The following is a 12,524-nucleotide window of genomic DNA, read 5'->3' on the forward strand; positions in this document are numbered from 1 at the left end:
GCCAGTCCAGAAGAAGAGGATAAAATGGAGCAAAAGTTGGGTGTGGGGGCACATGATTGTGATCCCAGCACTAAGGATGCTGAGGCAAGAGAATTGTGAGATTGAGGCTAGCCTGTGCTAAATAGTTCAAGGCTACTCAGGACCTCATAATAAAACCTGTCTCAAAAAAAAAAAAAACAAAGCAAAATAGAACTCCCAAATAAATAAATAAAAACAGTGTGAACAGGAGCATCTGTCTCCTCTGAGGTCTCACAGAGTGGCCTTTCCTTATTGCTGCCCAACCCCCCATCTCTGCTGGGTTTTCTTTGCCCATGGCTGGGCTCCTCTAGGCTGGGCTGGCTCCTGTGTCTTTGCTTGGATTGTCAAAGACTGCACCTCACAGCTGCTGGGACAGCTGGAGAGGGACTGTTTTGGTTGGAGGGATGGTGGTGTGTTTGTCAGGTTTTCACGCTGCCTTTCCGTGTAAGATTTTGTTTGAAGACTGGAAGAGTTTGCCTTCTGGGACAGCGGCAGCAGCACAGTTATAAAAAGAACCAACTGCTCTCACATCCCGGCCTAGGGAGCACGGGGGAGACACACTCACCTCAGCTTTGCTCCTCCGAGAACCAAGATGACTCTTTCAGATTTTTGGTAGTGAGCTCACCCTACCCCCTCTCCCTTCCTTTTTCTTGCATCTTCTCGGAGTCAGTCTCAGGGAAAGGTCTTGCTTTTCCTGGAGAAACCGGATGCTGGGCTGGTGGCGGGGTGGGGAAGCTGCCTATTGCATTTGATTCTAGAGTCCTCAGAGAGGTCACAGGACTGCTGTGGCCCATGATGTCCTTCTTGCTTCTCCCTCGCTTCCTGTGTGGCTTCCAACACTCTGTCCCCCTTCTGAACGAATACCTCTGTTTCCTATAGCCTGATCCCAGAGGGCGGTGGAGCAAGGTGGGTTAATTTAGACATGCCAGTTCATTTTGCCCTCTTCAGACTCTGCTAGAACCAAAGCCAGGCCTGGGGGTCCCAGAACCTTCTGACGGACCCTAACCAGCAAGAACTATCTACTCAGTTGCTCCTGCCCAAAGGGGATGTTTGTGCTTAGAGTTTCCGTGTTCAGAGGGACTAGGTTTCTCACATAACCTATTTTCTTCTGATCTATCACATAGCTAAATTTAAGACCATAGAAGTCAGAGCACTGTGCATCTGTCGGCTGCAGCCCTCCCACTTACTAAATGTAAGGCATCCTTTTCCATATGAGGTGTTCAGTGAGGCTTGTGGAAATGAAATTACTGTTGCTTTCTCGGATTTCCCGTGTTGACTCATATGGCTGTTACCAGGAATAAAATACATTAGTGGATAAAATGGTCTTAACCTGAAGTGCACCAACGCTTGCGTCTCTAAGGCTGAGAGCGCTTTTATTTTTATGTACATTGGTGTTTTGCCTGCATGTATGTATGAGGGTGTCAGATCCCCTGGAACTGGAGTTACATAGTTGTGAGCTGGCATGTGCGTGCTGGGGATTGAACTGGAGTCCTTAACCCTGAGCCATCTCTCCAGCTCCAACACTGAGAGTTCTTATTGCTCCAGCTCAATATAATCCTGGTTTTACTACGGGAAGGGAAGCAAAGAAGCATATTTTGATTATGTGAAGGTTTCTGTGTGAAAAATGTAAATATGAAGAAAAAGCCCCAAACCAGGCCGAGTGAGTCATGCTTGTAATCCAGCACTGGGGAGCTGAAACAGGAGGATGGCTAGAAGTTCAGTGCTGCAGAGTAAGATCCTGTCACAAACAAGCAACAAAAACCAAACCAAAATAAAACAAAAAACCCCACCAAACCAAACCAAAACTCAAAAGACAAACAAAGACCTGTTCCCCATATGCTACTGTTGAAACATCCTTTTATTCAGACAGTAAGCTCAAAGATGTAAGGACACGCCCTACAAGTCCCAAGCCAGCAAGATCCATCAAAATCTTTAATAACAGTCTATGAGGATACTTTAAAATGAAAATTTGAATAAAATGTCTTTTTAAGAAACGGTTTCAAAAATGAAAAACGAAAGAACTCTGGAATCGAGCTGCTTCAGAAGAAACCTCAATCCTGGTTTGCAACTCTGGTACTAGTCGTGGGCTTTAGCTACACCCAAGGGTTTAGTCAGTTCTTGTTTACGTGCAGTTACTACGTTTTTAGTGTTTGAGGACTTTCTTTTGAACTTGTAAATAAAAAGAAAATGCTTAGTCTAAAAAGAGTGTTCAAGGTCTCTTGGGTGTGTCACCACAGGGCATTCTGAGTTACCTCGAGTCCCATCAGAGAGGCAGACGACCTCTGAGTGGACGGGCTCACAGGGGGGGACCCCAGAGCCTGGCATCTGGAGCTCCGATAGTGGGGTGTTTGTCCTGCTCAACAGCTCTGGGTGGAGCAGGCTGCCCCGAGCTTGCTGGTTGCCACAGTGGACCCCATCATAGCTGACTCCAGCCCAACCATGAGGTCCCTGGGTGTGCTGGAAGAAAGACTACTGTTTGGAATTTGCCACACTCAGCTAACACAGATGTCAGAACATCAGGAGCATAGACAGAGGTGACTGAAAGTAACAGTCAAGCAACGCGGAAGGACCGGAGCTTGAATATGTGGCCTCTCAAGGGTAATTGTTGTGAGGTAATTGATTTTAAGAATGATTGTGTTTAAAAAAAAAAGAATGATTGTGTTTAGCAGGTGTCTAGCAGAATTTCTTCATTTTGCCTTTCCTTTCCTAATTACTTGATATATAAAAACATAATCTTAGGGCTAGGGTGTGGCTCGCTAGCAGAGTGTTGATCACACTGTGCGATGGCCTTTTGTTTTGTTCTGCTCTGAGACAGGTCCATGCCCCATAGCCTAGGCTGTGTGCCATCTCAGTCCTCATGACTCCTGGGTTGCGTTCTGGGATTCGGATCTATCCTCTCTAACAAGTAACACCTTTCTGGTGAAAGCATTCAGAATCCTTTGTTGTGTGTGAAAATGCGCTGTGTTTGGGTACCCAGAGTTCCCTTACATAGCCAACCTTCATCTCTCTGGCTCGATCCCCTCCCTAGCTCGAGGTAACCACCAGACTACTAAACTTAATGGGACTAACTTTGTAATGTTTCACACGTGAGTGAGAACACGTGGTACCTGTCTTTCTGTGCCTGGCTGATTGCACTCAACATAATGGTCTTCAGTTTTATCTGTGATGTTGCAAATGGTTGGATCTCACTAACTGTCCTTGATACACGGCGTTCCGTTGTGTGTAGGCATCACACTGTCTCCAGCCAGCAGTTGATGACACTTAGTGTGTCCTCTTTTCTTGCCTGTAGTGACCGGCACTGTGACAAATATAGGGATGATGCTGAATTTCTTAAAATTGAACAACCAATTTTCCGGGGCTGGTTTGAGCCAGTTCCAGGGAAACACTGGATTTGAGGCCTCTGAGAGTAGAGGTGGAGTCCAGGTCTCTTCACTTCAATCCAGCATCAACTCAAGGGAAACAAACTTGGTGTAGGCATAGGATCATCAGCCTGACCTCAGCCACGACCCATGAAAAGGATGATTTTGGAAGACGCTAGGCTGGAGTTTTATGTCAGCCCCAGGGGCCTGAGGAAATTTTGTTGGCTGTCGCCTGAAAAGAAGTTTAAAGAAAAGAAGTTTTATATCTGACTCTTGAATGTCAAAACCCCTGTCAGTGATGTGTGTGTGGTGTGTGGAGGAAGTGCCTAGTGGGGTGGAGCCAGCTACTGGGGATGGGAAGCTGCATTGAGGATATTGGCTGCCGGGGTGCGATGCTAAGGCTGTCAGGTCCAGGCATGGACTCTGCCAGGTGATGGGAGATGCACTGTGTTGATTGACAGCATAGCTCACTGTAGGGTGTATACATGACAGATGAGTAGGGGTGCCCCTGTTGAAGGTCTAACCATCCATGCATGCCTGTGCTCACAGGACTAAGCTTTCTGGGGCCCCAAAGAATGTGATTGGCTTTTTTTCACGCTGCATACATTTTCCAGATTTATTCATACTGCACCATTTATTGGAGTCCTGTTTCTTTTTATTACCAAATAAAATTCCATTTTGGTTTTTATTCTATTGATCATTGCTAGGCATTTGGGCAGCTTTCGTTTTGTAACCAACACAGCTTTGTAACAGCTCTGTCTTACTCCGTCCTCTTGTAACTACATTTTCCTGTCCCTTGGATGTATCTCTAGCTGTTTATCTGCTGCGTCCTGCAGCCACTGTTTGATCATTGGAAGAACGCCTGGACTGTTTTCAAAGTGGCTGTGCTGTGACTTTCCAGCAGAATTTACATTTTACACGAGCTAGGGATTAGCTTGCAGCCTTAGTTGAGAGAAAGCAGAGGGCACCCAGCAGGCGCCACACATCTGCTTGTGAGTGGACCCATGTAGCACAGAGACACCCACACATGTCCTCTGCCAGCCTCATGTCTGTGTCAGACTAAGAAGAGCTGGACTGTGTCCGTTCCATTCAAAGTGCCCTTGACCCTGTGCCGCGTGAGTTGGGGATATTGGATATCTTGGTGCATTAGGAGGAGACACAGCCCTCGGGCAGATTCTGGGCATTCCTGTTCATAACTTGCTCCCTCACCCTTTCACCCCACTTGCTAAGTGATAGGGATGATTCCGTGTGAATGCTAAGCTTGAGCTGATGAGTGGAATCTTCTTCCGTGTTCTCATGTCATCGGCAGTACCCCGAGCTCCATGCCTGGGTCAAACCTAGGTAGACTGGGGGAAATGGACCTCACTGTGGTGATTGAATTTCCGCAGTGAGGCTGCTGTATTTCTAAATAAGCTTCTGCCTTCGCTTCTGGAAGCTGAGTTTTCAGTACCTGGCTTTGTCTCCTAGGTAACTATCGCTTGTGATGCAGTGCTCAGCTCGAAGTCGCCGTACAGGAAGCAGGACCCCGACACGTGGGAAAATGAACTGCCGGTATCGAAGTACGCCAACAACCTCGCCCAGCTGGACAATGGGGTCAGGGTTCCTCCCAGGTGAGAGTCTGCCAGCGAAATGGAACTTTAGCCTTCCCCAAACTGGTCGAAGCAACTTCTGATTTTCTACCTTTTCTCTGAATTAGCAGTATTATATTTTCATAGCAGATGCCTTTTAAAACAAGTCCAATAAAAACCAGAAATTGTTAATAGAAACAAGTCAGGCTCTGAAAGACAAAAATCCATTTTTCTCTCATATATGTACTTAGATTTAAAGCTGTTTAGGTGTTTACACACATATACACGTATGCACATATATGTTGTGTATGTACAGATCATGAAACTTGGAAGGGATCATGATGACAGGAAGAGGTCTAAGTGACAGAGTAAATGAGGACAATGGTACACATATGATATGAAAACGGGGAGAAGTGTGGGCATGGGGGGCTGTGGAGGAAGACTTGTTAGAGCTAACTATGATGACCCACATGCATGGAATGTCCTAATGAGACCCACCATTTTGTATGCTAACTTTAACAATCATTCTACAGAAGAAAGAAGAAAGAACACAGCATAGATTAAAAACTTCCTCCTGGACATGCCTGGACCTTTGCAGCCGGTGCTGGGCTCTCAGGCCTAAGCCTAAGCCCAGGCTCTGTCCTGCAGCGAGGCTGGTGCTTGCACATACGTGCAGCTCTGCACAGGGACCTTGTGCTCGGCAACACCTGCCTCCGCAGTGTGTGGGATGGTCGGACATACCATTTGAAGCCGTTGTCCTCTGGGACCTCACGCTGGCGGTAGAGGGGTGGATCAACACTCAGTCTCCTGCTGCCTTGGGGAAGACTTATCCCCTGCAGTTTCTCATCAGGCTTCAAGTCTTTGTGGTGGTCACTTGGTGACAAATCTTTTGCTGGCTTCTCCCCTTTCTTACTTTTCTTCCCCATTCTGCTGGGATCAGCGGCACACATCCAGATCTGTGTGTCAGAGTTCATATTAGGTGATCTGACTTGAAACAATGCTAGGTTGTCTCCAGTAGGCAGTAGGCCAAATGCTCTTTGGGATGCAGGAACATCCCTGAAGGCAGATCTCCGAGGGAGAGAGCAGATGGTGCTTAGGAGTATGTCCAGTTTCAGTGACCTGTGACCACACTGCTGTCTGTTGTAGTTTTGGAGAACTCATATCACTTCTGGGCCTCATTTTCTCTCTCTGTAGAAAGAAGGATTGTGATACTAACCCTGAGCAGAATTTTCTAGAATTAGATGGACTTTCTGCTAGCTATATGACCCATAACGGACATTTAGCATTCAGTTTGGGCCACTTACTTTTTTAATTTAGAATTGGAATAGGTATGTCAGTCATCTTTTATAGCAAATGCCTGAGCTAGGTCAGCCGTTAATGGAGGAGCGTTGGCCTTCGCTCGTGGTTTTGGAGGCATCACTCATGGTTAGCTGGCCCATGGCATCACTCGTGGTTGCTTTTAGTCAGTGATGATACAGGTACTGTGGGGAACCTGTGGTGGTACGGGCTGTTTAGCTCACGGTGGGCTGAAAGGAGAGAGAAGAGGGGTCCTGAGCTCTAATGTTTGGATGAAAGGAGAGAGAAAAGGGGGTCCTGAGCTTTAATGTTCCCTTTGAAAGTGTTTCCCAATGCGTGCTGAAGAGGTGGCTCAGCGGTTAAGAGCACTTGCTGCTCTTGTAGAGGGCCCAGGTTTGGTTCCCAGAACCCACACGGAAACTAAACACTGTCTATAACTCCAGTTCTAGGGGATCCTGTGCTCTCTTCTGTCTTCCACCGGCACCACGCACATACACAGTGCACTTGCACACATGCAGGCAAAACACTTGTACACATAACATAATAAAAGTAAATAAAACTTAAAAATAAAAAGTACACTCAATAAATCCAAAACTTTCTCTTCAGCTATACTTCTTTAAAAAGTCTTATCAAGGTATATTAATTATACATAATAATGCTTATTTTATTAATAACCAACAATAATTTAATGTTTATTTTAATGATGTTTAATTTTTAATACATAATAAGGTTTCATGTTTCATTATTGTTTTAGTTAGTTCTTTTTCTGTGGTAAAACACCATGACCAAAAGTGACTTGTGGAAGAAAGGGTTTATTTCAGCTTATCCTTCCAGTTAACTGTTCACTGAGGAAAGTCAGGGCAGGAACCCAAGCAAGGCTGGAACCTGAATGCAGGAAGGGAGCAGAGACCGTGGGGGATGCTGCTTACTGGCTTGCTCCTCAAGTCTTGCCCAGCTTCCTTTCTTATACACTCCAGGACCAGGGATGGTACCACCTACAGGGAGTTAGGCCCTCCCACACCAGTCATCAATCAAGAAAACACCTTCCATGTTTGCCCGCAGACCAATCTATGGAAGCATTTTTTTTTTAACTGAAGTTCTCTCTTCCAATAAAACTGTGTCAGTTGACATGAAGACTAGCCACATGGTTATGATGTCTTCATACATGTGTGTAACATATGTGTGTAACTGGTTTGCTCATGTTCACTCCTGTATCTCTCTCCCACCCTCCTACCATTCCTGTGGATCCCCCTCCTCTTCTAGACCAGTCCCTTCTGCTTTAATGCCTTCTCTTTTGGGGTCCCATGAGTTTAATCAGGGCTGTTTAGAGGAGCATGGGTGAAGGGTTATTTATGGGAGCAAGGGAACCTCACCAATGAGTACGCCACTGAAGAAAATGGCTTTCTCTTCCCGAGCTACCAATAATTGCTTATAAGTTCTCAGGGAGGGGCAGGCCTCATAAATACCTTTCTACTGAATGAGGGCCCAATCTTGTCACAGCCACTGTGACTTCAAAAGTGCATTGGCTGTGTCATGCCCTGTGGACCGTGTCCCACAATGCTGCACCTCTCATCTTTCTGCAATTTCGGAGCCCTAGAGGAGGTGAGGTAGAAGTCCCAGGTATGGTTGAGCATCCAACAGTCCCTCGTTTTCAGCATGTGGACTGGTTTTTAGTCTCCGTAGTCCCTGCTGCCCACTGCAACGAGAAGCCTCTTTGACCAGAGCTGACTATACCGATATCCCCAGACATAAATACCTAGACAGGTGTTACACAGGTACATTATGTTCACTCCCAAACTATGCTGGCTTCATAATACCACACTGAGGACTGTGCCTTTAATGTATACATCTTCCTGGGATAGGCCCAAGTTGGACTATTGCATAGTTTTAACCCGCATCAATTTGACCATGTATGGGTAATGCTTTGGAAATGTCTTGCACATGGGATCCTCCATGTTTGTACCCTGTTCAGGAGCCACTGTCCTGCAAGTGTCAGTTTGGAGGACATGGCTTCTTTCTTGCCTTTGTAAAATGTGCCAGTTTTCTAAAGAGCCATGTTGGAGGTGCTGATAGTCTCTGGTCCAGTCTGGGAGGCAGGCAAGGTGCTGGAGGGATGGTCCCTTGCTCTGGATGGGGAGCAGTAATATCCTGGGGTGAGAATCCAGGGAAGTGCTGCCAGTAGGAGGCGCTGTTCATCTTTAGCATGTCAATGTTTTCTTGATGTGCTAGCTCTTCTGACTGTTCCCTCTCCTGACTTTCCAGCGGCTGGAAGTGTGCCCGATGCGACCTGCGGGAAAATCTCTGGCTGAATTTGACTGACGGCTCTGTTCTGTGTGGGAAGTGGTTTTTCGACAGCGCAGGGGGCAATGGCCACGCACTGGAACATTTCAGAGACATGGGCTATCCTCTGGCCGTGAAGCTGGGCACCATCACACCTGATGGGGCAGGTGAGTGTGACTTTGCATGACTGGTGTCTCACATTAATCAGCCCAGGCCTGAGACCTGGGTTTTGCCTCTTACTAATTGTGGTATGAACACTTGACATTCCTTATCCTGGGGACATTGATGGAGCTTCTCTTGTGTTTATTCATCAGCTTAAAGCATTTAACCCAGTGACACACAGGAAGATGTGAGTAACATTAGCTGCTATTGTTTATCTCATGGCTAAGGAGACCCAAACAGGAAATAGATCTACGAAGAGGATGTGCATAGTGACTCCTTTATTAAGATGGCAGGAGGCAACCCTAGAATTCACTGTGGACATTATTAGTACCATTTAGGGAAAAACAACATTATGAGAAACCAGTGGGGTTGGAGAGGTACCTGGCTCAGTGGTAAAGATGCTGCTACCACGCCTGACAGCTTGATTACAGAACAGTTTGATTCCCGGGGCTCACATGGTGGAAGGAGAGACAACTCTCACATGTTGTTCTTTGATCTCCATATGTTTTCTGTGCCACGCAAGTGCGTGTGCGTGTGTGCACACGAATGCATGTGTACACACACACAAACTAGTTATAGATAGAGAATATATAGGTGTAGAAGGAGCTGTGGGTGGCGCAGCTAACTTTACCCAAAATAATTACACGGAAACTGTATTCATTTAAACACTGCTTGGCCCATTGGTTTCAGCCTCTTATTGGCTAATTCTCACATCTTGATTAACCCATTTCTAATAATCTGTGTAGCACCACGAGGTGGTGGCTTACCGGGAAGAATCTTAACCTGCGTCCATCTTGGAGAAGAGAGCTATAGCGTCTGCCTCACTGCCTTCTTCCTCCCAGCATTCTGTTCTGTCTTCCCCACCTACCTATCAGGTAGATGTTCTGACCTATCAGGCCAAGCAGTTTTCTTTATTAATTAACCCAATGAAAGGCACAGATAGATTAGAAGACCCACCTACATCAATATAGGTAGATAGATAGGTAGGAAGAAATGTGAAAATAAAACAAGCAAAGTTTCCTGTGCTCTGAGCCCCAGCAATGCCGACTCTCCTATCTTCAGAGGGGTCAGCTTCCCGCATGCAGAGCCAGCTGTGCTTTCTCTCTGCTCTCAAGCCATCTTCTCTAAATGGGTACCTTTGGACCACATCTGTGCACCTCATTCATTCCTCCCGCCATTTTGTGATGGAAAAGGGAAGTAATACCAGGTCAAAACACAACACTGAGCAGTTGTCACGAGGACCTGCCATCTTGTTGTCATGGGAACAGTTTTTGATCTCACATCTAGAGCAGCACCCAGCTCTAGTGTCTCCATCTCTTCAGCTTTGGTGTCTGTTCCTTGTCTGCTTTAAGTTGTGTTGATGACCATAGAAGACTAAAGACGCCCATCTTCTCTCTTTCCTCTTTGTGATGACCTGTGATGGAGTTAGCCTGCCTTAGAGTTGATTGGTCAAAGTCTTCCTATTCAGGGTTGGTCTTCAGGTCTCACCATTGCTTTCCTATGAGCTGGCTTAGTTTCCATTCATTTCATGGTTGAGAGCTAGCAGTTAGGTCTTGTTAGGATTCTTTGGTTTCACATTTTGAAGAATTTTGCTGCTTTCAGATTTCATGGAATTATTATTATTATTATTAGTGTTTTGAGATAGTCTCACTGTATATCTGGAAGCCCTCAGACTCACTGTGTAGTTTAGGCTGGCCTCAGATTTGCCATTCTCATCAAGAATTACTTGAACTCATTAAAGACAAGTGCTTGCAAGGGTGTGAGTTGCAGGTGCGAAACATTTTCCAGCCAAGTGAATGCTCTGTAAACCAAGTCTCATTCTGAGCGTTCTGGGATTTAAAGAGGAATTCAGGCTCTGCACTGGAGGTCAGCACTGTAAGGATACTGACAGGTGATGGCCAACACTAACAGTACAGCTTGAGGGGTAATGAAGACCCAATAGTGAAGGTACCTACTGCAGAAAGCCTTTTCCGTGTCCTTTAGGGGATTACAGAAAGGTTTGCAGTGCAGGAATTCGTGAGGACTTGAATGAGAAATGTCTCCTGTAAGAGCATGGATGGGAACACTTGTCCAATGATGCTGGCACTGTTTACGGGGAGGTTATGGAACTTTTAGAACATCAAGTCTTGTGAGAGGAAGTATGTCATTGGCGGTGGGCTTTGAGAGTTTATATAGCCTTGCAGGCCACTCTTTTAGCTTCCTCTGTGAGGCTGAGATGTGATCTCTCAGTTTTCTGGTCTGCACACCTGTTGTCACGCCTCCCCACCATTATAGATTAGCCCTCTGGAACCATAAGTCCAAATAAACTCTTCCTTCTATCAGTTGTCTTGGTCATGATATTTTACCATTACTAAAAAGCAATTACTACAACAAGAGAACACTGCAGTTTAGACTTTCTGATGTTCTGTGCTATCTTGGGCAGTGTTTTATAGAGCCATCTCTTAGGACTGCGATGAAACACCATGACCAAAAGCACGTTGTTTATCACTGAAGGAAGTCAGGACAGGAACTCAAAACAGTATAGGAACCTCGAGGCAGGAGCTGATTCAGAGGCCTTGGAGGGGTGCTGCTTTCTGGCTCGCTTCCCATGGCTTACTTAGCCTGCTTTCTAATTGAACCCAGGACCACCAGCCCAGAGATGGCACCACCCATGAGGGGATGGGCCCTTCCCCATTAATCACTAATTGTGAAAATGTCCTAAAGACTTGCCTGCAGCCTGATCTTATGCAGGCATTTTCTCAGCTGAAGTTTCTTTCTCTCTGAGGACTCTAACTTGCGTCAAGTTGACATAAAACTAGTCATCACAGAGCAGTGTATAAGCAACCCAGTTCTCAAGACAGCCTGACTGTGATGGTTTCTCTCATCAATTTGACAGGTCCTAAAATCACCTATGACATGTTTGTGAGGGGTTTAATTTACTGGAAACACTGACCCTAAATGGGACCACCCTATGGGTTCCAAAGTACACAACAGGGAGAAACAGGTTGAGCAGCAGCGTCATCCCTGTCTGCTTCCTGACTGTGGATGCCACGTGACCAGCTGCTCACAGTCCTGCCTCCATGACTCCCTCACCCAAATGGAACAGTCCCCTCAAACTGTGAGTTAAACCCTTTCTTCCTTAAGCCACCTTTGTCAGATGTTCATCACAGTATTGACCAAGGGAGCTAATACAGTGCCAGCTTCACCTGTCTGCAAATGTGGGGATTTACAATTCTCATACCTAGCCTAGATCCCACAGCGCATCACATCTGACAATTCTCATACCTAGCCTAGATCCCACAGAGCATCGCATTTGGCTTGGATTCCAGAGTGTTAGCGCCTAGGCTTTGAACTGCCTTTTGTGATGTTACCTTTATTATTGATACCGTTTGTTTGAGGTGTTTGAATCTCATCTGAGTTCTTCCAGAAGGGTTCAAGGCCTTTGCAAAATTTAGCCATGAGAAGACTTGGAAAACCAAGACTGAGAATTACTTGGGCATTTGGTCCCTTCAAGCAACTCCAGATTAAAGGTGTTGGTGTCCAGAAATTAACTTGCTAAGGTGTAAATTGTACAACAACAGAAAAGGCCGTTTGTGAAGCAACGGGCAGTCAGTTCACCAGAAACTGGCTCCCCTGCTGCTCTGCTAAGTCCAAATCCACCCTGGAGTGACCCCAATTCTTCCCTGGCCCTGTGTAAAACTGACACTAATAGTTTGAAGTAAGGCTTATGCCTCATTTGTCTTTGGATTCTTAAGCACATTAGGTAAATGAGTATTTAAATAATTAGCTTCTATTTAAGTGGGTCTGTCATAAATAACACAGGTTAATTCTTCTTTCCTGTGTATCTTTACATTTACTAGTG

At 45.9% G+C, this 12,524-nt stretch overlaps 1 protein-coding gene across 1 annotated transcript in view; it reads left to right on the forward strand.

Moving 5' to 3' along the window:
* Positions 1–12,524, forward strand: part of Usp13 (ubiquitin specific peptidase 13) — a 119,124-nt gene that overhangs the window by 36,667 nt on the left and 69,933 nt on the right. Inside the window, exons 4-6 of the mRNA XM_013347427.2 lie at positions 1,143–1,210; positions 4,845–4,987; positions 8,504–8,688. Of these exons, the coding sequence (XP_013202881.1) occupies positions 1,143–1,210; positions 4,845–4,987; positions 8,504–8,688 (396 nt within the window). The remainder of the gene's footprint in view (positions 1–1,142; positions 1,211–4,844; positions 4,988–8,503; positions 8,689–12,524) is intronic.

The sequence above is a fragment of the Microtus ochrogaster genome, chromosome 1, assembly GCF_000317375.1.
Source record: "Microtus ochrogaster isolate Prairie Vole_2 chromosome 1, MicOch1.0, whole genome shotgun sequence".
Taxonomy (NCBI): domain Eukaryota; kingdom Metazoa; phylum Chordata; class Mammalia; order Rodentia; family Cricetidae; genus Microtus; species Microtus ochrogaster.